Source organism: Cygnus olor, chromosome 4, assembly GCF_009769625.2.
Source record: "Cygnus olor isolate bCygOlo1 chromosome 4, bCygOlo1.pri.v2, whole genome shotgun sequence".
In the NCBI taxonomy this organism is placed as follows: Eukaryota; Metazoa; Chordata; class Aves; order Anseriformes; family Anatidae; genus Cygnus; species Cygnus olor.
The window spans coordinates 44084588-44112266 of record NC_049172.1 but is presented as its reverse complement, the minus strand read 5'-3'; the positions used below and the strand labels follow the sequence as shown (position 1 = coordinate 44112266).

Sequence of the window (27679 nt, the reverse complement as noted above, 5' to 3'; positions counted from 1 at the left end):
AAGTGAGTATGCAAGAGCGTAAGTATGCAAGAGAACTGAAAACAAGGTTTTAGAGTAGATCAGGCTTTAGTTAACATATTTACTTATAAGAAGTTGTCATATTTTACATCAGAAACCAAGTACCTATTAACGAGACTTGACAGTAAAAATTCACAATTATAATGTCAAAATCTTAAAACTTCAATACTTATTCAATCTGAAAGTTTAAAAGCTCTTAATCTGTGAAGAATCAATTTCAATAGGACTTTAAAACATGCAGTTTCTACAGCTCTTGTACGTGACTAACTGATAAGCTAAGTTTAGAATCATGGTGTTTAGACTCTACAATGCATGAAACGGTTTATTCTTCACACACATCAATTTAATTTTCAAAGCCGTTCATAAATGGTAAACTAAAGCAGCACATTTAAGGCAGCTTATATAGCAGACGGCTGTTTCTCTCATGCTGTGCTCTGCTCCGTTAACTTGATCAGAGTGGTGCTGCAACATTCCCTTTTTTCCATGCAAGATTCCTAAAGTATGGATCACTTTCTTCCCGTCTTCATCAGCTGCCCCTATCACAGAAGTCTAGTACTAGGCATCATGACATGCAGCTGGAAAACATCATATATACTTATAAACCTGCATAGTAGCAGGGAAAAAAGGAACAACTGTTTAAAGTAGTAGAATCAGGAAAAAAGAAAAAGGATCTTTGCCCATTAAAAACCACATACAACTTTGCTGAGAGGGAAAAAATTTATTGGTTCTTTAGACTTCCAATGACTGGTTTTATTATGATCAGCAAATTCATTCAAATATTACATACAAAGGATACCTTTTCTTCATTTGCAATGTTAAAACTAGCTTAACATTCAGTGGAAACGTAGAGAATAAAAGCAAAAAAAGGTCTTTAAATTATTAGTGGAAATACATGATTTTTTTTTTTTCCCTATTTCAGCAAAACACTTGCAAATAACTGGGTTCTGTGTTCAGGACCCATCTTGCACGATGAGGACTTCTGCATACTCTCCAAAGGCACTTGAAGGAGGGACTGATTATCAGCTGGATAATACATTCGTTTTTACTAAGTGCAATACTAGTATAAATTCAAACAGCCAGAAAGCATTAAGATGCAAAAACTTAGCTAGGCATGCTAACTGAAGGGCTGCAAAGCTGGAATACAACAAATTCTTCGTGTCATTGTCACCATTACTCATCATCTCCACCACAGAGGAGCAGGAGTGCTTTCCTGTAGTCCCCAGACGTATCCTTCTGTTAATATAACAAACCAGTCACCGTGAGTCACAACCACAGAAATGCAAGGAAAAGCAGCCGCCAATGAAGACTAACGGATTACGCATTTGTCCCACCCACAGGAAATCCACTTGGATTACTCCCGGCTCAGGAATGATGAAAAAAAAAAATTCTCCACCTCTTCTGTTAGAGCTATATTTACACAGACAGACTTCCAGAGACAATAAAAGCTCCTGAAAGCTTCACTAGAACTGAGCTACCTATTGCACATTAAAAAGCATTCAACTGCAAACGAGAAAGTCCAAGAAAAGGAGAAGCCAGAAGCAGCACCAGAAGCACAGAACTTTATGTTGTAACAGACAGATCATCAAGTAAGGAGTAATAACAAAAAAAGGTAAAAAAAAGCAGCACTTAAAATAAAATATACCCCCAAAAAATTACAAGGAAAAAAGGCATTTTGGTCTAACTTTGCAGCAAATACACGACAATCCTGCAACCGCTGGCTCTGGATTTCCTGCTAGCTCTTTCCCTTTCTGCTCCTTCCCACCCACTCAAAGGAGATTATGATTCAGATAATGATTCCAGTGAAATTTCTTCCACTTTAAACAGTGCTAAAGGTTCCACACACCACAATCAGAGATTTCAGCTCTGACTTCATGGTAATACGGACTCCCAACCCCACTGCTGTTTCTCTGGAGCCAGCACCCTCTCTAAAGCATTGAAAATCAGAAGGAACCCAGACAAGAAAAAGGAAATGAAGCAGCAACTAAAAATGGAAAAAAATGAGTAAGTGTAATTTCAGAAAACTACATCTGCTCTCCTAGCAAACACTGGAAAGAAACGTTCAGCTTTTCTTAGGAAATGTCTCCCACTTAAATGACACTACTTGGTACTTCATAAAACTGCAGATCAGCCACTGCTGCTCTCAGAGAACACTGTGATGTCCAGCCCTACACACATCCGCCTCCCTCCCTTCCACAAAAACAAACAATGGAAACAATTGGGTCTTAAATACCCCTAATTTCCCTGACAACAAAATAGAAATTTTACCTGAATCATTTGATGCAACGATTTAGCAAAATTCTTTCTGAACTCTTGTCTAATATCCAACAGATCGATTTCACTTCTCGAAACCATAACTCTGATCAGGGTGTCATCATCAGTGCCAGCCCCCTACAAAGAGAAGTTTAAATATTACACTATGAGTTTGTCATGGACAGTTACTGTCATAGAACAACAAATAAAAACAAGCAAGTGGTGTCTCAAAACACTTGTGCTTTACATTTCTACTCTGCAACAGAGTATTTGGGACAGTATCACAAGGCATTCACACTGCAATGCGAAGAACAGAGGACCAACCATGTGAGGTGCTCTAAGCCCCAAGAGTTTGGTGAAGTGCCACACAGTCAGCCCTCTAATTTTGTGTTTCATCTTCGCAGATCCCAACTGCCAATGCCCAGATAAATTTAAAATAAGCCAGTCCCAAGATTACACAGTAGTATATCTGATTGCTACAATCAGAATCACATGCATATCACCATCTCAGTGAAGTCTCAGACTGTAGAAGTGCAGTCAGTTCTGGAAGGGGGCACATAAATCCTAACTAATGACTAAAACCAAGTATGTAACATTGTAGAGCAAGACACAGGCAGAGCAACCCATTCCACAAGTTAGCTATGCGTTTATTATGAAGACAAACTTCATATCCCCTTTCCAACCACAGAACTCTTTTATTCATCTTCACTGCTTTAAATATTTTAAGTTTCTGCACTAGCAAGCGGTGTCAGACTGACATACCGACCCCTCCTGCTCAGACAAGTCAGACTCCACACAAGCTGAAGCAATACACATTTTCACATGCTGACCTGCTAATGCACCTCAAGGAAGGACTTGGCAGAGCCCCCACGATCATCTTCAGCCTAATGTCCAGGGTCACTCAATCCTTCGACTGGCTGTAACATTCTTGGGTTACATCTAAAAATGCCCTAAAGCTGCTCAAAAGTTATGCCGTGAGTCCAGTTGTTCCTGAGTAGGATTTGACATTAAAATCTGCTAAAAGCCAGGCTCTGCCCCACCCTATCATGAAAGCAGACACATTGTAGAACCTTATCATGTCAAACTGCTAAACAACAAGAACAAACTCTTCTGCCAAAGTTATAAATAATGATTATTTTTTTTCTTACCAAGAGAGGTTAATGATTTTATTTTAAAAAATTGGATCTCACCAACAGGCTTGAGTCACGCTCTTCACAACAGAAATCAGAAAGATTCTTAAATCCACAGAAAAAAAGAGTTTTCTACCACATTCTTTAAAAAATAAAAATAAATAAGAAAAAAAGTGGTCCTCCTCACATAGTTCAGCATACTGGTAGCATGTTTTGGATTTTCCATCTGAACCATTTTTTAAACAGATGCTTATTAAAGCAGTAAAGCAGCTTTTAAAAATTAAGTTACCATTTCATCTCTTCATTAATTCTCATGCTGACACCTCATCAGCACAACCACCTGGTGACAAACACACCAGTGCTTTTTCAGGGGAAGGGAGGAATATATTCAGGGAAGATGATAATTTGCTTGAAAACAAAAGACTACCTACCTCGTCTCTCCTAGGGTTTTAATAACTATTAGTCACTGTGATTAAAAAATACGGATTTCCTGCTTCTCTCTTCCTATTCAAGGGAAGAAAAGGACAACAGAAACACAGCTGTTCTGCTGATGGGGTTCCCCTCCAGAGTCTTTCATAGCTGTTTAGACCTCTTTTCTTTTTTCTCTTAAAAGTTACTTTTCCTTCTCAAAATGGGATGGATAAGCCATTAAATTTGTGTTTCAAAGCTAACTGCACCTTCAGTCTGTAAATACTCTTTTCTAAAACAAAGAGCACTAAATCTACACAATCTGCAGTTCAGCTTTTGGTCATCTTTACTCCCTAAAGACATCCGTCACCTTAAGGCACTGTGGTCCTTATCTAGCTGAAGGCATGCAATGGATCTAGCCAGACGTTTTCCATTGTAAGAAGATCAAGTCCAAAAACAGCTGATGAGACTGATGTTTCCAGTCAAATACTTATGGTCTGATAAACTTACGATCAACCCAAAGAAAGGCACATGAATTGTTTGTAGCCTGTTCCAGATCTGCATACCCCAAACCTTTTGCAGATGCTTAGTGATACGGTATCCTGTTGGCATTTGCAGTGAAAGAAGAAATGAAAAACAAGCGAAAGGGTGAGGAACAGTAGTCAGGGGAGAAGGAAAGTGACATGCGGAAAACATATACATACTTTCATGGAATAATATAGAGTCTCAGCAAAATAGGCAGGCACACTTCGGATGCATTTCACTGAAAAAAAGGCAAAGGATTAAATTACTGATTGCTATTCAACATGAGACAATCTTTCACTGGCAAGACAAGGTGCGTGCTTCTGCACCATTCTCTCCAATGCTGACAATTGAGCACACAGCCAGCTAGACTGTTCCTCTGCTACAACTCTCTGGGTTCTAGGAGTTAAAATACTGTAATAGAAGAGACCTGACTAGCCAAGTTCTACTACCAGTCACAAGTCTACTGTAGCATTGTCCAAAAATGAGATGCCAGGAATACAAAGGCAGAGCTTTGTCTCACTTTCTGGTGGCGGTGCCCATCATGAACAGAATGCAGTTCCCACCACCACTCCTTCCCACCATCCCACCCTTTCCCCCATCTATTAAAAAAAGAGTAGAGGCTTATTCTCTAAACACAAAAATTGGGTCTATTAAGACCCTGCTAAGAAGGAACCATGTTTTCATGCCACTTCCTGTAACGGGTGGAATTCGCGGGATTAAAACAGAGAAGGCCAGTTTGAGATTTATTAATTCTGTAATTACCAACTGCCAGAAGCAGCTTCTCCAAATCACCAGAGGTTTCACGGTCAATGGTCTCTTCAATTTGAAAGCCGGAAATAGTCATATATTTGTCAAATACTGGAAAACAGAAAGCGTGCTTACTGTCACATGTATAGTCAGATTTTTCCCCAGTATCTTTCCCAGTACAGGTTAATGACATCTGTATCTCATCATCCACTGTTCAAATGCTGTTGTCCACTCATTCTTCCCTCTGACCTATTTTAAATGTCTATTTCCGACTGGATTGCTATTATACAACACGTTCCTACACCTGGGGAGGAGTAACCCCATGCACCAGAACATGCTGGGGCCACACAGCTGGAAAGCAGCTTTGCAGAAAAGGACCTGGAGGTCCTGAGGGACCAAGAACCAAGCTGAGCATGAGACAGCAATGGGCCCTTGCTGCAAAGGCGGCTAATGGTATCCTGGAGTGCATTGGGAAGAATATTGCCAGAAGGCTGCCAGCAGGTGATCCTTCCCCTCTGAGGGAAGATAGGAAGCTGTACGAAGTGATAAGCATTTTGTCGCAGAGCATAGCTATCATTTAGCCTGAGTCTAAGATCTTGTCTGTGCTGAGCTACCCCACCCACTTAACTTCATGCAAGCTGTCCTACTGGCAGTCTGTGTTCATGAGTATCGGTAAGACAACTTGTCTTTGAAGCATTACATTTCTATCATGCTAAGTACATGTTGGATGAATGTAAACAAACTTTAGGACTGCTTTAATGCCAGTAACACTAAAAATAAATAAATATTTAAAATCACAAATCAAATTAGCTTTGAAAATCCAACTAATCCAAAAGCTAAAGGAAAAACAAAGAGACTGGAGAACCAAAGCAAAATTTAGTGGTCCTTAATCCCAATGCCCTAAGCAGCTTAATAAAACAGACTTATGAATGGATGAGGAACAGGAAAAATATTATTGTCTCTTTATTAACAGCTAATAGAATATGCACCTATAAAGAGTTTGATCTTTTCAGGGCTGATCTCCATCAGATTGTGGTGACTCATAACAGGCTCTCAGAATCACTTTATTGCCATGACCTCTTCCAAAACGAAAAAAAAAATAAACACGCATCCAGAAAGAAGTACTCCAGCTGTTCCTCAGATCTACTGCACCACTCCAAGCAGCAGATCACTTCTTGCTGTGGAAGAAGTGAATTATAGGAAACAAAAATAAAGTAGAGGGAAGAAGTGAATAAAGGTTACCGGACTTGACAAATGCAGTACCAGAAATGGTTCTTCTACCATTTCTACCACCACCTGGGTAACACCGGGACTTCAGGCAGAAGTTTTCAGTCATACACGGACCATATTACCTACCCCTCCTTAGGTGGGAAACGCTTCGGGTTCCCAAGATGGTAATGAACTTCTCTTCATCCGTTCCCCATTTCAGCTCCCCAGCTCTAAACAAGACCTGTTGTAAATTGAACAGATTAAAACAACAGCATTTGTGATATGGTTGCACATCCTGTTAAAAAGCTCCATTTGTCTTACTCTAAGGAAGATTATTAACAAGTTATAGCTGGAGGAAAAAAAAAAATGTAAAATGGCCAAATACTAAACTGACTTTAGAAAGGAATAAATGATAAAGTCTGAAATTGACTGCAAAAGCATTTACATAAATAATACTGCTTAAGGCCCTAACTGACTGGGTACGTAGTCCCTTTCATAAGCCTCAAGTTTTCTGAAACTGTCATAATCCAAGAAATAAAATCCATTCCTAATACTGCTTTTTTTTTCCCTTCCCCTATTTTAAATCAAACTGGCAAAACTTTATTACATTATGACTCATCTCAATGGAAGAACCCTGCTAACTCTGCCCAGGAGGAAGTTTTCCAAAAAAGAGGGGCAAAAGGATTTTAAAGCCCTCAGAAACACGATTTGTCAGATGCTAAATTCTTAACCAATGTAAAACTAGACCATTAACAGATTTTAATCATTTTAGAGTACAGTGATTGCTCCTCAGGTTAGTCTGAAGGCTACTAGCAAACTTTAGGAAAGTGAAATGCTTCCAAAAATTCGTGTAAACAACAGAGGAAAAAAAAAAGAAGATGAAACTCAGAATCCTTTCTCCAAATTGCGTGCTAAACATCACACAATGTAAGGAGAAAGGTCTTAGATATTAGAGCATACAGCTTCTTTTCTCCCTCCTCAGTGAATAGAAGGCAGGCAAACAAGTTACCACCTGTACTAAGACAATCAAATATTTCCTAGAAAAACCCATTCAACCAAATCTCCTGCATAGCAATGCTGTTGGCCAGCTGTCTGTCCGTACTGTAAAACTTGAATGCAAAGCTACCAATTTTCTATTTATGTTTGCCCCACGATCCTATATAAAGTACATTTGTGACTGCTGATATATTAATGACACAGAGCACAGAAGGGGGGAAAAAAGGCCATTAAAGCATTGCAAGGATATTTAGTTTAAAATATATGCTAAGCTCTTCAAATGAATACCAGCACTCTCCATCCATGTCCCACCACAGCATTTAGAGACTCCAGGAATGCATTTCTTTGGAGATACCTGAAGCTGTGAATGGCATTTTATGTAAGCTCTAACAGTTACTAACAACTAGGCTGCATTTTCCCACCTTATATTCCCATGGACTAAAGGCACTGTTACAAACGTTCTGTTTTAGAAATAATGTCTTAAAACTACAGCATGATCATCTAGCCTGATCTCAGAGTTTCTTAATGGCAAGTAACAGATCTCCATACGTTCTCCCACCGTCATGTATAAATAAAAGAAGTTCTTCCCCTAAACTGAATCACCAATGTGGTGTAGTAGCTGTCTTAAGCAGTGTTCTGAATAACAGTTCAAACAAGCGTTAAATCAGGGCAGTGTCTTACAAGCAGGGACGTGTCCGTTCACTTACAAAGAAACTGGAAACAAGTGTTAAGCCAGGTGCTATTCATATTGATCTTATTGTCAGGAACAAAGTTCATAATTGTAAAAATAGCTAAACTGCATCAAACTTTCACTGGCCTTGCAACTACGCAATACCTAAAGTGTACTTCAACTGTATAACTTAAAAAAGTGATATTCACAAAACGTCTTGCAAGAAGTTACACTTCCCCCTTTAAGTATTCTCAGAAAAATCTTACAAGTTCCCTACACATCCACACCACCTCAAATGCCTTTTCCCCAACCACTTTGAATTAACTTGTATGTTTAGTGATCAAAGATCAAATAAATAAATAATCACTACTGAGTAAAAAGGTTGCCACCATACCCTTCCCAAAACATCGCAGTAATCAAGGCAAACATCTGGAAGCAAAAAACAGTCTTGCATTTTTACAGTCAGCTGCTGCAATTCAGATCACCTGCACCTGGCAATAATCATTAGAAAATGCTCTGAATCTATTCCAGCTATGTTAACAGTATCTTTGCATAAAACAGCTAACAGAAATGTGACAAAACACTTCTCTGTATGGGTCCCAGCTCAAGCCAAACGTACGTAACAAACCAGAGACACCATTTAGAAAACTACTTTTCTACATTTAGGTATGGTGTCTCCTTAATCTCCAGGCTCCAGTTTTCACAGTATGAGTTTTAATAGAAGGAGAATGATGCTTTCTGAATTTACATAACAAAGGATTGGCAAAATATATCTTATTGGCACAGGTCTCTCTCTCTCTCTCTCTCTCCGTCTTGCCCTGCTATCAAGAGAACGTTTTATTGATCCGGTATCCTGTTTTTCCCCCTTGTCACCTTGAACAATTCATACATTTTCTTTAATCTTGACTGACAATTTACAAGAGAAAATCTCTGACCCAGAGCTATCTGAAACAACTGAGAAGAAACATCCATTAGTTCTGTAATCGAATCTCTGAAATATTGACCACAACTACAACAACAAAGCCTACAGAATCCAGCAAAAGACTTCATCACGGATACAAGTTTATTGCTGGTACTTCTCTTCCTGTGTACAACATAGGTTTAGTGATCAGTGACAAAGTCATGGAAAATACTCACAAATGGCAATGGGTGGGTCCCTAGAAACTCCACAGAGGACAATTCTTGGACTGTCAATTTGTTACAGTAGCACAAAGTATTAAGAAGAAAATATTCCAAATATTTCAACCTCTCTGGATGTATCCCTTACTGAATAGCATTAGTATTTCTCTGTGACATGTATATGACACAAGATACATTTACATTAGGATTAAGTTTAGAGAGAAGCCCAAATCAGATGTTAAACAATGAACTAGTAACACACTGCTGAGTTTTTCAGCAGTCAAGGCCTCAGCATCGCACAGCCTCAACAATCACAACTCTCTCTTCTTATGACCTAGTCACTGTTCTGTTCAGGCACCTCAACAAGTAATAAATAAAACAAGACGTGGTTTACACTGAAACACAGAAGTGCCAGAAGTCTTGACCCCAACATTTCACCTTTTGTCACTTCTTTTGTTCAAAACATATAAAAGTGCAGCAAAATGTATTAAAAAAATAAACGCACACAATCATAAAAATTCTCTCTCACATGTGAACTATATTTACGCATGTTCTTTTTGAGGTAACTTGTAGAAATACCATCTCCCCACACAAAAAAAAAATCATTCACCCACCTGAGCATCCTGCTCAACAAGACCCTCATCAACTCTGCCATCGGGATCTCTATTTGCCTAAAAACAAGTATAAAAAATTGTTAAGCTGACAGGTGAATAAAAAAAAACCCTACCTAATATATCGAGATTGTAAAATTTGCTGTGAGAAGTCAATCCCTAATGTACCTTATCCAAAAACAGCCCCACTTTTCATTTCTGCTTGGATGTGTCTTCATGAAATAAACGTTCTGTTTTATTACCTTCAGAAACCTATGCAGCAGGCATTCTGCTATACCCAGAAGTATCATAGAAGCTTTTCAAGCCAGAGCTGTGGAAATGGCTCATTACAGAGCTCAAGATCATAAGTTCAGGGAGAGTTATTCAGTTTCTGAACCAATCTTGCCTATCACCAAGTCTGTCTAGAAACCCTAGTCAGTAAGCAGAAAGTAACAAGAGTACATCAGACATCAAAAAGGGAAAATCATACACACACGTAGGCATACAAAGAGATACTGACCTGCAGAAGGACCACCAGCATTCTCTGAAAATAGCCTGATGTTTCTCCTGTGATCTTATCCTCCAAGTTAGCCTCATACTCTGTAAAAGAACACCCATTCACCACCTTACAGACTTCCTCACTATTTTGATGAGAAAACAGGGAAAAGCAGAAAGTGGATTTGACTCACAGCTTGTGGAATCGTTTGTCAGAAACAGTTTTAACAATTGGACATATTCTGCCTTCCCTTACAACCTAACATTATTCTAAAACAGATGGAAAGGTGCCATCTCACACCCAGTTTCAGGCACAGATTACTTAAAATATTTTGAAATACAGAATGACGTACACTGGTTCAGCTCTTTAAGGAACTAAAGAGCATACAGATCTGGAGTTATACAGAAATATGGCAGTCTCACAACTGTCTAACAGAAAGGAGCTTATAAAAGTCTTGCTCCAAAAACTGTTGTCCTTGGGAAATCTAAGTTTTGTCTTGAACTTTGTTAAGATATGAGAATTTCTTGTGTGGAAGGAATCTGCATAGATACAAGAGTGTTGAAGTAAATATTGCCTTAAAAAAGTAACCCATGCATTCACAGGGTGAGAGCATGTACTCCTGTGGACAATCAAAAAAATGCAATACATTTGAACAAAATGAAAAAATAAAATAAAAAATCCTGTTTCTTTACAGGATGCCAGTTTTTAAAAACCCTCTTTTATTCAAAAGAAAGAAAAAAATGGGTGGAATAAAGAAATACATTTGAATGAATTCTAACTATGAAGCACAAAAAGACCAAACACTGCATATCCCAGTCATAGCCCCAAAATAAAAAGAATTTTAGCTTGCAATCCATACTCTAGTTTCTTGCAATACAAAGTTTCCAACTCATCAGAACAAAATTTCACTTGTTGGATACATGCCTCAGTTCACAGATATGTCCTGTTACAAACGCGTTAAAATCATCTTGAAAGAACTGAAAGGAGAACTCAAAACTTTATTTTATACTGAACTTTACCTTGCAGATAAACCTGTTTAATATTCCGCACTTCAGCAGGTGTTCTGGAGGCAAGAATTTCAGTCAACACTTTCTCATTGGTTCCTGCTCCCTACAAGAGTGCAAGAAGAAATCAGCTGATTGAGTAACAGAAGGAAAACAAGTATTCCCTTTGACAACCAAAGGCAAGCATCACCTCATACATCTGGATCAAAGAAAGAAAAAATATTTTTCTGGTAATATCTAGTCTATCCTGGGAGGCTTGGAAAGATAAATTTCTTTCCATTCTGCCATGGTTGTTTTCAAAATCAACCCAACACTTACAAGAAGCTCACTGCTGCAGGGCTCAGATGAGCCTCTCCACAGTCAAGTACACCCAGATATACCTCCGTTCTTCACTGTTACAGTTGATGACGTGACAGTAACTGAATGAATAGTTTCCATCTCGGCTCTAGTTCACACACTGCCCTTCACTGATTAGCACACAGATGAACAGTCACCCAGCATCCCTTCCACTGTAAGCAAACACATTTTACAATAGAATTGCTAACCCAGGCCCCCAAATAGTTGCTGCACTCTAATTATACATATCCATAACAGGCACTCTTTGCTTTCACAAGGATAAAATTTACAAAAGCCAAGGCAATATCTTCTTGCCACATATCTGAGTCTACTTTGCCTATAAGAATAAGCCATTGCTGGTTACACTCCAAAGGGAGCCCTTACCCTGTGTATTTTTTATTATTTTTTGCTGCGGTGTGTTATTTACAGTTCTTCCTATAGAGAAAACTTCCTATAGGGAAAAAAAAATCAATATACTGTGTACAAAGATATTCAAAATATAAATCTAACAGGATACATGTAAACATTTTCAAAATACAGATTGTTTTAAGAATATGCCTACTCAACAAGTAAGGCAAGCACTATTACATTAGTTCTCTAAGGAGCCTTGTAGCAGCAGCAGTAGATAACTCAATCTTCAGCACAGACAATGCCCTTAGCTGAGTTGTCATCCTGCAGTGAAGTTCCTGCTGCCACATCTTCTTTAGTGCTCTTATCCACTTTAGCTGAATTGCAGCTAGTGTCAACATTTCGTCCTGCGCAGAGACATTCCCTGAGATGCTATGATCTTGTGTTTAATACCATTTGTTGTAACTAACAAGAACAAAAACGCTCTTGTTCCACTCTCTCTGTTTTCCTCCTGTACCAACTGTTCTGTCATTTCCCTATCAGTCTTTGACCCTTAAGTCAACACAAGAAGCTTGGGAATACTTTCATTCCTTTCAGTCAGCAAGGTTTTTATCAGTTTATCTGTCAGGTGCCATGTTCCCTTCCCCCAGTGCACATAAAGACATTACAAAAATTTCCAGGATTACAGCTTCTGTTGTCTGAGACACTATTTGCTGGGTCATGGGTTCATAATCACTAGCTTGCACAGCTGACTACATATTAACCAGCTGCTCATCAAGGATTTGGGGAGTGCTAGTGTCACCCAACCAGGCACTAGCTGACACCAGTCAACTTCAATGTCATCTACTTTAATCAACAGGTTTCTGCAGACAACCCAGGGATATCCAATTCCTGAATTTCCACAGGCTGAGGATATCAAACAGGTGAGATCAAGGGGGACAAAATAGGAACACATGAAAAAACACACTAAGATACATGAAAAAACACACTAAGATATCTAAACATACAGACTGCAAATTGTTTTTTTTTTTCCTAGCCTTCCCAGAAAGGTAATAAATGCACTCACCAAAGAGAGAAATGTTAAAAAAAAGTACCACTGACAGGATCTGTCAACTCTTGTCTCTGTATTACTGGAGGGAGCTTTTAGAACACATTCAACACAGAAAACGTCCCCTAATAATTCTGGTGCTTGATGTGAGTTTACACAGGCATGCTAGCCCACCAATTTTGGAGTTGGACTGTCTTCATCAGGTGCTAAAAGCTCTCATGCTTAAATAACAGTCAACAAGAGACAACCGAAAACCACCACATTAATGAAATGCTATGAACTGATTTGCAGACCATGCAGACAGCTGTACAGCTACAAATCCTAGGTTGCTCACAGCAGAAAAACTAGCGTCCACTGGACTTTAGCAGCAAAAAAGAATTTAAAAACACCACTGATCTGCTTGTTAAACCTAAATCAAAACAAGTCTTATGCTATGCAAATTTTAATTGAAACAATTGCATTAGTGATATTAGCAGGTGTTAGTGTAACATTACTAATTAAAAGCCAACTTTATCATCATTTCCCTTACTAACTGAATGTTCATTCCTATACACAACAAAAGAGCAACAAACACTGTATATGATATACTCAATCTCTTCTTTCATTCTCCTTACCTTGATTGCATGCTTCAGTGCATGAGCATCAAAAATATACGTTGGTCTCATCAAAGATACCATCAGTGTTTCAAACTTGCCAGTGAGTTCTGATTTCAGGTCATCTACAAGATCCTAATGCGGAACAAACAGCACTGTAATGAATTCTGTAAAGAAAATTCTCTTCCTGCTATCACTTTACATGGCAGACTTCGAGCCAAAGTATTTGATAACTCCTTCCATACTGAGGATGAGGTCAGTACCAGTACTAGAAGCATACTAACAGGAAGCTATATAAGCTTTTGCACAAAAACCTATGGTGTATTTTAATAATGTGCAGAAAAAAAGCCACTTCTTCATGATAATCTAAATGGAATATTCCAACCTAGCCTGACTTAAGGATTTCCCATTTTTAAAAAGGGAAACAAAGGAAGACCCGGGGAGCTACAGACCAGTCAGTCTCACCTCTGTGCCTGGGGAGATCACGGAGCAGATCCTCCTGGAAACTGCTATGGCACACGGAAAATAAGGAGGTGACTGGAGACAGCCAGCATGGCTTCACTAACGGCAGATGGTGCCTGACAAAGCTGGTGGCCTTCTACAATGGGGTTACAGCACTGGTGGACAGAGGAAGAGCTACTGGCATCATCTACCTGGACTTGTGCAAAGCATTTGACACTGTCCCCCATGATGCCCTTGTCTGCAAATTGGAGAGATGTGGATTTGACAGATGGACCACTCGGTGGGTAAGGAACTGGTTGGATCATTGCCCTCAAGGAGTTGCGGTCAGTGGCCCAGCGTCCAGGCGGATCAGTGATGAGTGGTGCTCCTCAGGGGGGCAGTATTGGGACCGGCGCAGTTTAATACCTTTGTCAGTGACATGGACACTAGGATTGAGTGCACCCTCAGCAAGTTAGCCGATGACACCAAGCTGTGTCATGTGGTTGACACACACGAGGACAGGGATGCCATCCAGAGGGACGTGGGCAGGCCTGAGAGGTGGGCCTGTGTGAACCTCATGAGGTTCAACAACACCAAGGGCAACGCCCTGCACCTGGGCCAGGGCAATTCCAAGCACAAATACAGGCTGGGCAGAGAATGGATTGAGAGCAGCCACGAGGAGAAGGACACGGGGGCACTGACTGAACGAGAAGCTTGATACGAGCCAGCAATGTGCACTTGCAGCCCTGAAAGCCAACCACATCCTGGGCTGCATCAAAAGCAGCAGGAAAAGGGAGGTGATTCTCCCCCTCCGCTCTGCTCTTGTGAGACCTGGACCCAGAATCCTGCACCCAGTTCTGGGGCCCCCAGCACAAGAAGGATGTGGATTGTGGGGGAGAGTCCAGAGGAGGGCCACAAGGATGATCATAGGGCTGGAGCACCTCTCCTCTGAAGACAGGCTGTGGGAGTTGGCATTGTTCAGCTTGGATGATCAGCTGTGGATGCCCCACCCCTGGAGGTATTTAAGGCCAGCCTGGATGGGGCTTTGAGCAGCCTGGTCTAGTGGAAGGTGTCCCTGCCCATGGCAGGGGGTTTGCAATTTGATGACCTTTAAGGTCCCTTCCAACCCAAACCATTCTATCATTCTATATGGAGAAGGGGGAGACAGTAACTGAACTATATTTTCTTCCAAGGAATCTTTTACAGAGAGCATGATGAATCCACCTCATGGTTTTAACTAATCATCATAGGCCAAATTCAGCTCATTTCTAGAGTTTTTTGTTCGTTTGTTTTTTCTCACCCTGCCAAATAGTGTTTTAAAGGCAGATGCAATTTCTTGACGCTGAGCATTATTTCTGCTGGTAAGGATCTTCAGAATAGTGTCCTCATCAGTCCCTGAGGTTAGAAAGAAAGAACAACAACAGTTACAAGCACATTCTAAAAACAACAATAACAAAAACCAGCAGTAACACAAACTAAAAAGACAATGAAAGACACTTTGAAAATAAAAATCTACTGATAAACAGCAAAATCATTTAAATAACAAATGTCCACACATCAAGCTGAGCCACCAGGTTTGGTGTTCTGCTGTAGCAAGAACATGACTGGAGAATACGCATTGTTCTCCATCAGTGCCCTGTTCCAGACACTGCCCCCAGCACCCCAGCCATCAGGTATAAAACAGTTAGTTACAATCTTTATTCTATAAATTGGGCTGCTTTCAGGCTCCCCAAGAGACTTCAGAATAAATGCTCTGTCAACTCCCAGAAAACCGCAGTCCAGTAACCCCCCAAAAAAACACCCCAGAGTAGGGAAGTGTGGAGCTATTATTGGTTTTACATGCAGTAGTTTACAAATTTATCCTCACAACATAGCACCTTGCTAGCTCTATTGAATTTGTCCATAGACCTGAGGTTTACTGTACTCCGTTTTTCCTTTCCCTCTGCTTCTTCCCACAGGCAGCTTCAAAGAAAGTATCAAATTAGAATTTATTCTCACAGCAAAATTTTGGAGTAGAAAGCTACAGCGTGGGCTTACAGATCACTTGTTAGGCTACATTCCTTCTGTGTGCTTGTATTCTTTGGTCACAATAACTGCCCCGTGTTTAGCCACTTCCAGACTGAGAGAGCTGTCACCCCTTTTCCAAGCACAGAGCTTCTGCTATTCTGTGATAATTCTCCACAGTTGTTCCCTTAAAATTCATAGTCTATCTTACTGCACAATAAAACCACATGTGCAGAGAAGCCTGTGGAGCATCAAATTTTAAATGGGCGATGTCCAAACCATCATTTTTAACTCGTGCTAATCTAAAAATCAACACCCTTGAGAGACACTAGGACATGCCCAGACTCCTGTAGTCCCGGGGCTGTCATTCCATAGCATGTGGACACATGCCCTATCCTCATCTGCTAACATAAAAAATGAGTTCAGAAAGGATGTTTTCAAAGCAGGAGTGAGAGCTCTTTCTTCTTCACAAAATAAATTGTTCTTACCCATTCCCTTCATGGCCTTACGAAGGGCTTCTGCATCAGCTCTGGCATCAAAAGGAGAGAACGCTGTCACGGTGCCTCTTGTGGACTAGAGGGAGGAGAAAAAAAAAAAGGTGGGAAAAGGGAAAAAAAACATGAAATAGAACATGAAATAGAAGATAACAGCATCTTTCAGTTCTCCATACACAAGCTCAGGCTAGATTTGAATCCAAGATCCAAAAAACAATAGCATTTTTCATGCAATTGTCTGTCTAAATAGCAGTTTGTGGGTATTTAAACACAGCTCTACTAGAAAGGTTCGGCAGTAGACCAGCTAAGTTCAGGTTTATTTACATAAAGGTAGTTTGCAGGATTGGTTCTCACAACACTGGAGCATGAACGCAGGAAAATGACTAAGAAATTATCATTTCCTGGAATCATTTGGGAAATTAATTGCACAAATCACGTAGGCCAGATAAGCCATACAAGGATCCAAGACACATTCGGAAATAAGAACTTCCTTCCCTCAAGAAAAGCCTGATGGAGGTTTCAACCAGTATCACACTGATTTTTTCCATCACCCTGCAAACGAGACCTACTGAACTCCTCAATGACCTTCAATTTTTCCATCATGTTTCTTTCGGCGTAAGCACCTTTTTACTCATGTGATTCAGCTACATTGCTCATAGTAGTTCGCAGCCAAAAAGAAATAACAGTTCAAACGAAAGATAAAAGATGAGCCCATCCAAACACAAACAGAATTCCACTAGGTTTCCATGGAAAATGATTCTTCAGGGACTTTCTGCTTGAGACAAACACAAGAAGATACTCATCACCCTCACAGAACAGTCTTGCCTTTATTTAAACATGACAGTTCAAGAACCTACTGTGCTATACACGTATAGGTAATTTATAAACTACAAAGGCCAAGAAACAGCCAAGAGGGGAAACAGCTGGGTTTTGGGAATAGGGAGGCTTTCCAACAGCTGAAGAAGGAAAATTTAATGTAGGTATTGGCATACTAAAGTAACAATCAGTGCAGGCAGGGCATTTTTCCACTCTCAAGGAAGAACACAAAAGGAAATGCCAAGACTTCCACCGAGACTGACACCAGACTATTTCACAGGCAGCACAGCCATCTGGCCTCTGTGACACGGCCTTTCCCTCGAGTTAACAATTTCAGCCTCACAGTGCTGTGGTTTCAAGCCAATTTACTCATCTAGGGTAGGGTCAGCCAGAAAAGCACGGAGAGAAAAGAACTGGTGAGCACGTACCAGAAACTGCCCTGAAGCACTGCTGCCTCTCAGGCCACCAGTGTGTTATTGCCAACAGGGAATCCCTATCCCTCCCGCTGCTGCAGTAGTAATGGGTTAGGCTTACCCCCACTGTACATCAGAAATCCAGAACACAAAGTACCACGGTGTTTAAGAGCAACAACAAACTTCCTTCTCGTAGATGTTTTCCGATAGCCAGCCTATTTTAAAAACATGTCAATTCCCCTGGAGCAGTCTGTTTTTCCCATTACAAGTAAGCTTTTAGGCAGTACTTCAAATTTAGCTACAGTAATATGTACTTAGAGTCTTATTCCTAGCTTATTCCAAAAGCTATAATGAAGAAACCTCAAGGATCTGGGTATCAAATAAATAAAACGGAATTTAATCTGGTAGAACAGATAAAGTCTGAAAAGCCTCTATTTTCCTCCTCCTCCGTTATTACTGTACCAGCCAGAACGGGGTTATTTAGAAGGGTATTTCCTACTGCTTTCATATCATTGAGTATTATACAACTACCGCAATCCTCCTTTGAAAATCACCCTCTGGTCAATAGGTCTTGGATAAAACAATCACTTAATTTAAAGTTTTCTTTTGCTTATTTTGTTATAAGCAAGGGGCATTTCCTGAAGTGATTCCTAAGTCGTGTGACAACGGCCCAACATCGCTGTGTGGCTGTTTTAGAGCAAGTATGCGCAAACATTGTGCATACACAGATTAAAAGTCACTCTGAATCATCCTTCTTATTTTTATTAAGAAACTTTCTGCTCTCTTTCAAAGCACATAGTGGAAAGCCTTACCATATACTAAGTTTGATGAACAGTTCCTGAAATACTTCTGGTGCACCTGCAACCTAACAACAGCTTTCTTGATGAACCTTTTACATTCCAGGCATTCCCTTCTAACACGCAGCATTTACTGGAGTTTGGCTACACCATCCCCCTCAAGCAGTACTTGAGTGGCACTTAGCTTGCAAATCAGAAATAGTGCTGCAACTTGCAAATCAGAAATAGTGCTGCAACTCTGCCATCGGCAGGGACTGCTCGTACAAGACTATGTTGGATACAGTTTTGCAGGCACGAGTCCAACCTGCAGTCCAAAAGCACCTTCAGAAGCCACCTATGGGCAGACGTGACACTGACAATAGTAAATATCAACTTAGTAAATATCAACACTCCACATTGGGGTTAGTAAAACAAAGAGAAGGACAACAGGCCTCAACAGAAAGAATATTGCAAGACTGTAACACCCCAAACCTACCCACGCTTTTCACTTTCTACATACCCCAATATACTGCCTGCTGTTAAGCGGTCATGGGTAGCACAAGGACAATTTGAGATGATAGACTAGAAATAAACAGCGGCTTCCATTTTCTCCAGGCAGCTACCAACAGGACCAATGAAGACACAAGTTAGCGTGAAAAGAAAAGGAAAAAATATATATATATTTATATATATATATATATATATATATATTCATATAACATACGTATAAACATATAACTCTCAATGCAAGAGAAGATCTGGCTTTAGAGCTCATGCCCCTCCAACAAAGAAATTCATGTTGTTGGTTGAATTTTTCATATTTATTCTGCTCTAACAACAGCTTGCAGAAGAACAGGAAGATGCAATCTCACCAGGCAAATAGTTTCTAACCAGCACCTCAGCTATTTTAATTTCTCCCAACAGACAACTTTGCTTCACAGTTTGATGTCATGTGGCCACATACCCTGGCAACAGCCAAGGAAATGTGCAAAATCAACAATAGCCACTTAACAAGGTTCCTTTTAATTTTTCCCCACCAAGCACACACAAGATTTCCTACCCACAAGACATTTAGCCACTGTTCAATACAAAGCATTCATTATCAGCAAACAAAAGAGCATACTTGAACTGATTCAGACTTATTTCCAGTCGCCCTTGCTCTGTACCCTCTCACAGCAAGTTCATACCAGCCAGATATCCTATACGTGACAAGCTACCCCCTTTCATGATGCTGCACAGCAGCAACAGAAGTAGGGTCTCATCAATTTACCACTGGAAAGGCCAGTGTCTAGTGCAGAGTAGGTGATATGTGACATGATTTTTACCTAAATCAGCCACCTGTTTACAAGATGGCACAGGAAAACTGTGGAGTGCTGAGAATGGAAATGGAGAATGTTTTCCAGCACACAGGTTGGCAAACAGAATAGGCACGCTATTTTCAGAACACTGAAAGAACCCAGAAGGTCACGAGTTAGAGTAAATTAAAGACTAACTTGAGATTTTTATTTTTTTTTAAATGAGCATACCCATCTCGCAGATAAAGCACAACACAGTGTCCACTGGCAAAGCGAAAGCCTTTGTGGTCATTGAAGACCAGGCACAGAGCCCTGTTCAAACTATGCATTAAAGCCAATGCCATATAAGAATTAGATTATACATCCCTACCAAAATTTCAACAGCAGTAGGACATAAGTGATGTCGCGAGTGGATGCATACAGCCATGGAGCTAGTATGAATATGTAACTACTTTAAAGAGACTTCTACAAAAACCCTCTATAAGTTTAGCAATGCTTCAGATTGCCCACTTAAAGGGAAGGAGTAAGCTCTGGTCAGCAGACCATACTCACATCTGCCCTACTATATTTGCACTTCTGACAAAAAGACGGAATTGCACAACAGCTGTGCTGAACTATGAGTCAATACACCATAGAGATACCAAAGATAATGAGGACAGAAAGAAAGGAAAAAAAAAAAGCAGAAGCAGAAAAGAGAGAGTGAGAAGATAAGATCAAGCAATGGCAACTTGGGAACCAACGCAGGGACATTTGCAAAAACTGTCAGAGAACCTGTCCTTGCAAATAACCCCAACAAAGCCAAAGAACTGCTCAGGACACAACTCTAAAAAGGCATTTGTACTTCAGAATGTGAGAAATAATCCTCTAAAGCAATACTGGAGTTAGCAATACTACTCCTGTGCTGCCAGTCACACGCGCACTTTGGCAGACCGGGAGCTGCGGATACTGCACACAGCAGCCACACCTCCACCTTCCTGCCAGTTTATAAATAGACACACAACACGGTCCCAACTTCATTGCAGGGAAACCTTTGGGAGTAGCAGACCAAAACAGGCCAGTCCTCAACATACAGATTATAATTCTTGTTGCTTTCTTTCAAGGTTTCCAAATTAGCAAGCACAGAGCAGCACTTCCAGACGATAGTTCAGCAAGCAGGAAGAGTTCTGCATACACATCTATGCATTAACAAAGATCACTATGTACACAGATGTGTGAGAAAAGACACCTTGTTAGGACTTCAGCATTCCTCCAACGAAAGCAGATAAACACAGGCATGGAGGGACCAGTCTGTACAGCACATTATGGCATGCTGCAGTTTTCCCACAAAATGAATGAACCTTTTCTTCTGGACACGGAGCACATGCCATCCTTTTCCTAAGCAAAACCAGCAACAGAGACTAAAGATAGATAGACCAAAGATAAAGATAAAGATAGACCAAAGATAACTTACCTTCTTCAAAGGTTTTATTCTTCAGAGATATGTCTAGACTACACCAGAGTTTAGTACACTGTGCTGTCAAGTCTTTTTGAACATTGAACCTTCAATTGCACATATAAATAACTACTGTCAATTGATACTCTACATTTCATAATTAATTGATGTGTATTTTCATGTCTTACCATTACTTCATGGTGCAATAAAATTAAGAACAGATACCTGCCATGAGGAACAGAGCTTATTCTTCAATTTTTTTAAAATTTTATTAATTACAAGCTGCAAAGCTTTAACACTGTTTCAGTCTCTCTCTTTTTTGACTGCATAATCGCACAGGTAAAGAATGCTACTTAAGTCAGTGGGAAGCAGCCATTTGAACGTGGAAACTGGAGGGCTGGACCTACCTGGTACAAGACTACATAGTTCCAGTGACTTCAGCCCAGTACATCTCACCCCAGTCAGTAGCTCAAGCGTCACCTCAGGCAGCAGAAAGTTCTGCTGCACAAGGACAAGAAGAGCTGGTTTACACTAACAAAGAACGAAATATTCCTTTTAAAAAGATTGAGAGCTAGTGTGTCTGTGGAACAGACTACAGGTGAATTGCAAATTTGCATGTTTTTACTAAGAGGAAGTTAGCCCCAAACATATATGCAACATTACATGGACAGTAATAAAAGGCTGTTCAGGTAAATCTCTGCTCTGATGCCCTGCACAGACTTGGATAGGGGTCCTTATTTTCCTAAGATGCATCCTAAACAAACCACGCTTGATGCTTGAATAAGAAAACAGAATCCCCTCTTTATCCACCCCCCCAAAAAAAAAAAAAAAAAAAAAAGATTTAGCAGAACACTATTAAAAATAACTTTTTTGAAAACTAATTTCTTTCTCTTAAAAATAAATCCAGACAGAATATGGGTAAATATTTGCTGCAGTGTTAAACCCCTGCTAACTATGTTAGAATAAGAACAGATTAGCTTAGTCAGAAGGGACCTTTGAGGATCACCTAGTTCACCTGCCACCGAATTACTAGCACATAATTGCACAATCACCCAGACTTTTGCTAAGGCAGTCCTGCAATTTGATGGCTTCCCCTTTCCACAGCCGTACAAAGCCCATAAATAAGCAATCCAACCCTTGTACTGCTCAGAGCATATGGTGGATGTATTTGACACAACGCTAAAACAAACAGGTTTGCCTCGTACTGCCAGCCTCCATCCAGGTTCAAACGTAACACCGACACAAGAAAAAAGGCTCAGGCGATGTCCTGGTCTCGTAGCTGCAAAACTTTCAGAAAAATTAAGTGGGATGGAGCAAAGCAATAGGAGGAGGGCCCGACGAGGAGGAGCACCGCTGGGTTTTTCTCCTCCCTCGCCCAGCGGAGAGCGCCAACGCCCAGGCGCAATATAAACACGCGGCACCGAAAACTTGGCCAAATGAGTGGAAACTAACCGAAAAAAAAATAATAAAGTTGTGCCTGACGTGTTCCTCACATGACTGAGCCGCTTTCCCCGTCCTCCTCCTCTCCACGTCCCCCGCCAGGCTGATTTAAGGCAGAGCAGCAATAAATTAGTGGGGTAAAGGAAAAGGGATGGAGCCCAGAACCGAGCGGGGCGGCGGCCATCCCTCCCCTCACGGCGGCCGGCACCCACCTTCGCCATTTCGCAGCTCGCCGGGTCGGGACCGAGTCCGAGTCTGCAGAAAGCGAATGAGGACGGTCGGTGCCCGCTCACCACCACAGCCGGAGCCTCCGGGAGCAGGCAGTGAGGCGAGGGGAGGCGGGAGGCAGCCCCGCTCCGCCCGGGGGCCGGGCCGGCACCGCCCGGGGCGGGCCGAGGCTGTGGGGGCCCGGTGGGGTTAGGGGCTCGCCCCGCCAGGGAACGGGGTCCCAGGGCTTTAAAGCAGGCATTTTACTTCGGTTAGCTTCCGAGTAAAGTGGGTTAACAGAGTGAGCCCAGCCTTGTAACGGGGTTATAGTGCCAGAGCGCGATGATGGGTTTTACCTCTCCAGTTTTTACTTTTACAGAGGGACCGCCTCAGGGGAGCGGGAGCAGAGGACATAGAGCCGGGAGGGGACAGACGGGGGAAGCAGCGTGCACGGCGGTTCCATAAGCGTTTTCGTCTGGTGCTGAAAGCTTGCTCCCTCACCCATGCTAATGCAATCCAGCTGCGCGTTAGATGAAAGGAGGAAAAGAGACTACAACACAAATGGAATTCAGTGTTTCTGCCAAAATAAGGCACAACCTCATTACGTGAGGTTTTTAACATGCAGTGGTCACTTTTGTCTTAGAGTGAGTGGTGGTTTTTTTGCTCTGAAAATACTGACAGAATTGCAGATCATGATGTAAACTTCAATCTTTTGCCCATCGTTTCTTGTTGTCCCAGAAGAGTGCATACAGCTCAGGAAAAACAGGAGATCCACCCAGCTGGCTTTATTTGCAGGACCAAGAGCCAAAAGATTTGATAAAATGGCCTGATGTTCTTACTAAAATCTCATTTGCTTCTAATCCATGGGAAGTGGCAATCTAGATGAGATGACAGACAAACGAAGGGAATAGCGAGTTCCTTGTAGTATGCGTCTAGAAGTGCACACATGAATTAATGTAGGATCAAGGTTTTTAAGGAAACAGTGAGTTATGAAATGGTTTCAAAAATAGTGGTTAAAGTTCAGACTGGTTGCTTTTAGTTTAAGCACAGCCTAGCTCACACACACACACATCCCTTTCTGCAAGAGTAAAAGCCCTTTTCTTCTTACACATTATATCCAGAGCAGATGCGGGTCACGGTGGGATCACATTTCAAGCTTTGCCATCTAGAAAGTGCACCCACAAAACAACATAAAACTGCCCTCTTTAACACACTCCACAATTGTATCGATTAGACTGAGGCGTGTACACAGAGTACCAAAAGCCCCAGGTGTGAGCACAGCCAAATGGAATTCAAATTTCGTTGGTGACTCAGATGTGTGATAAGGAGCAGTTGTTGGGTAATGAGAAAGTTAGAAAGGCTCTATCAGTATCGTGTGAACAATTATCGACATATCTAGAAATTAACAGAGCTGTAATCCTCTTCACTTTGAAATAGGTTTGTAGAATCTCTCTACTACAGCAAACACACAAAGATAGGGATATTGCCTTTAATGATATAAATGTATCTATGAAGCTTCACAAACAATAAAACAAGCTCTTGAAAAAAAAATAGAAAAATATACACATATTGGTCTAGCAAGTTATTTAGCAGTTAGCATCTGACCACCTCGAATGTGACTGCACCACCTGGGAGAAACAACAGTCCTCGCTCTCCTTCCCTCCCCTCCGCTGCAGCAAGCCCCTCCTGGCTCCCGCAGAGCTGCAATACAAGCTTTGAATTCTTGGCTTTCTGTAACTCCAGGCATAGTTTAAACTAGGCAGCATGACACAAAATTTCTGCTAGATTAAACAAAGCATTGCAAAATGTTGATGTGTGTAATAGCATATTAAAAAGGAAGAAAAAAAGCTTGCTTTCTCCTCAGCTCTTCTCGTACCTTCTGAGCTACGAGGGTGGATTTTTCTGGATCATATGACTTCTGTTTCCTGTGTGTTATTTAATATTTTACTGATTTCAAGCAACTCCCAAATTTAAGAAAAGTATCAAATAGTATCAAATAGTAAGAGATGTATTTAATTCCACTTTCCTCCTTAAATATCGTGTTGGAGGTTGTGGATTTGGGAGGCTATTACTTTTTTTTTTTTCCCTTGAGGTAAGTGTGTGTACACTTTGCTTCTCATTTATTGTGGAGGAAGTTTACCTTCTTTCATTTCAAGGTGTTTGAAATAGTTTTCATATCTTCTACCTTTGAGCAGATTACACACAGTAGCTTGTTATTTCACCCTGTGTGTAGTCTTACCCCCAGCCAAACATGAGGTAACATTCAGCCAAAGGTAACCTCTTGATTTCAAATCCACAAAGAACAGGGAAAAGAACCTTGGATGTGCGAACAGAGCATTTATTTTCCCTCTCTGGATGAGGTCTGAAATACCTGCTGCAAGATGAACTGCAACTGTAGCAACGGAAAAGGTTAAAGTGAGCAGAAAACAGTGGTCTCGTTGCCAACAGATGAAGTTAGGAGTAGAACATCTAGCCAAACTAAAATGTCACCAATATTTGATTAAGCAAGTAAATATTTGCACAACTTCATGGAGTGAGGAGGCCTAGAGGGGGCTGAAATTAGATTATTAAAATTTGTCGGTCCATTTGCCAAAAGCAGATTTCTGAAAAAATCTAGTGACCACAGAACTTTAGCCTTTGCATTGATTTGAATGCAAGGAGAAGAGGTGAGAATAGCTGTACCAGCAAAACCAGAATCAACCTGAAGAAGACACGAGTGCATAACTGGAAGGGAATTGCCTTAACTGCCTTCAGTGGGAAAAAAAAGAAATTAAGTTGGGCTCGAAGAGTTACAGATGGTGACCCCTGACATCAGATACAGGACCTTCATGGACACCATGGGCATGTATTTAACCTGACCGCTGCTCTAGTATGAAATAGTGTTCACCTAAAAATAAGAAATAACCTTTTAGATTTAGGGGGTTGTTTGTTTCGTTTTCAATAAAGCCTAATTTTCACACAAGGAAAAAAAAAAAAAAAAAAACATTATGTGAAAACAGTTTTTCACCCACCCAAGCCCTTCCCTGTCCTTCAGATTTTCATACAAGCAGGATCGTACCAGGCTGTAACAGTCCGCTTCCCAGTGCTGGTGCTGCTGGCACATGCCAATATTTCCTTAGCCCAGGGTTGCAAACACCTGGAATAATAAAAACCAATGAAATATGGTGACAATCAGAGTAGCAATGCCTTAATGATTTATTTAGCTCTAACACACACAGTGACTGGGAACCAGCAGAGCCCTGCTTCCAAGCCCAGGCCTTGCCCACAGAGTGGGAAATTCTGAGGCTGGTCTCAAAATCATGCTCTCAAAGCGAAAAAACATGCTGAAATACCGCACTGAAGCTGAGACTGTTTTGGTTGGGCAACCAAGTGTTGAGCAGGCAGAAAACCAAAGTAAGCTCAGGAGCACAGATTACATTAGGTACCTTGCACTTCCTCGGGAGACAAGGGTGGGATTGTGTCAGTCTGGGGATGCATTCTGAGCTCAGCTTCGTGCTTTGGAGACACTGGCTGCTGTGTCAGAGCCTACCGCCCCCGGACCTAAGCTCTTGAAAAAGGTCTTTAAAAGCTACACGTTAATGCAAAACAGCACAATAACAACAGAATTAGATGATTAATCTAGATCAAGGCTTGCTCACTGAGTATTTCTGTTCCCCTGAGGTGAGGACCCGTGGAACACACGGTAAGTCTGAAATCCTACTTTGTGGTTATTCACGGCATCATCCTGCAGAGGAGGTGGTGGGAGAGGAGGACAGAAGACTAACCCAGGGCCCATCTTCACGTGTGAAACACTTCTCTACTAGAAGAGGATGGGTTCTGTTGCTTCTCAAAGAAGAGCTCTGCTTCAGGACAGGTAGCTGAAAGAGCTTCAGTCTCAACGGGCAACAACAGGACTCTGAGGAAATTATTGTGTTCTGGCTTCGAAAGGCTTTCAGGCTTCAAAAGCCACCTTCTGTTCTCCAAAGTTTTTGCTCTGCTTATTTTTTTTCTCTTAAATAAAGCTAAAAACTCAGTATGACCTATACTCCTTGGCCTGCAGGCAGGACTGCAAATTATGTAGGACAAAAATAGTATGTACACACTACCCAAAGAAGCATGAGCTCAGTAAACCTTTTTGCTTCTGTATGAAATTTGGATGTGCAAGTAGTCTAGGTATATTTGTTCATAATAAATAAGCAAGCAAATTTTCCCTGGGTGCTGACCACTGTATAAAGTCTAAAATTGCCGTTATGCCACAGTGACACAACAGAGTGGTTATAGTTGTAAAAGGGAAACAGTGATTGCATGTAACACCCACCAGGTATGTCAAATAATTAACTTGGCATGGGGTTTCTAAAAGGGGACTGGAAAGAGTTTTCAAAGATGGGTTGTAGTGCTAGGCTGCATCTGCATGATTTTTTTTCTCCAGAAACAAGGTAAAAGTATAAGAGGATGAAAACTCAGGACAAAAGCAGTTCATTTCAAAAGCATGACCTCTTACTGTCAAGAGCATGCTGCTGGATTGCAGCAAGAGCAATAGTTTCAAGTCTGTTTGTTTTTAAATAAATAAAGGGATGGATAGTTTGCAGTATTAGAGCAGTCTTCCACTGTGTGTCATCTCCTGCCCCAAAGCATCATTTTGCTCCCAACAATATTTCTGAGGTGTTATATGACACAACATAGGCAAGTCTGCTTTGCTCTGTATCAGATGGCTGCTAAAAAGGAAAAGGCCCTTCAGTTAACCTCACAGTCAGAGCACAATAATCACATAAGAGCCATTTACACATGATACAGGAAGGCCAAGGACAGTTAGAGTCCCAGATAAAATGTTCTCTCAAGAAAAAAAATGCCTCTGCAAAATATTTGAAAAGCCCATTGTAGAAGGACTGAAGGGC

General features: G+C 41.0%; 1 protein-coding gene and 1 long non-coding RNA gene across 3 annotated transcripts; one reads left to right on the top strand and one right to left on the bottom strand.

Moving 5' to 3' along the window:
• Nucleotides 1-721: 721 nt before the first annotated feature.
• ANXA5 (annexin A5) lies at nucleotides 722-23090 on the bottom strand. 2 transcript variants are annotated; one of them, XM_040555151.1, is made up of 12 exons: nucleotides 22811-23090; nucleotides 16421-16505; nucleotides 15229-15323; nucleotides 13509-13622; nucleotides 11178-11268; nucleotides 10183-10262; nucleotides 9687-9743; nucleotides 6435-6528; nucleotides 5094-5189; nucleotides 4511-4569; nucleotides 2284-2406; nucleotides 722-1251 (listed from the first exon to the last, which is right to left on the bottom strand). In XM_040555151.1, the coding sequence occupies exons 1-12, from the start codon at nucleotides 22817-22819 to the stop codon at nucleotides 1189-1191; spliced, it is 966 nt and encodes a 321-aa protein (XP_040411085.1). In that variant the 5' UTR covers nucleotides 22820-23090; the 3' UTR covers nucleotides 722-1188. The 2 variants fall into 2 exon arrangements, with proteins under 2 accessions (XP_040411085.1, XP_040411086.1); XM_040555152.1 differs by lacking the exon at nucleotides 22811-23090 and adding an exon at nucleotides 20952-20968.
• A 144-nt stretch (nucleotides 23091-23234) lies between these two features.
• On the top strand, nucleotides 23235-26989 carry LOC121069210. Its single transcript, XR_005819339.1, has 2 exons — nucleotides 23235-23449; nucleotides 26466-26989. It is a non-coding gene; the product is annotated as an uncharacterized LOC121069210 (long non-coding RNA).
• Nucleotides 26990-27679: the final 690 nt, after the last annotated feature.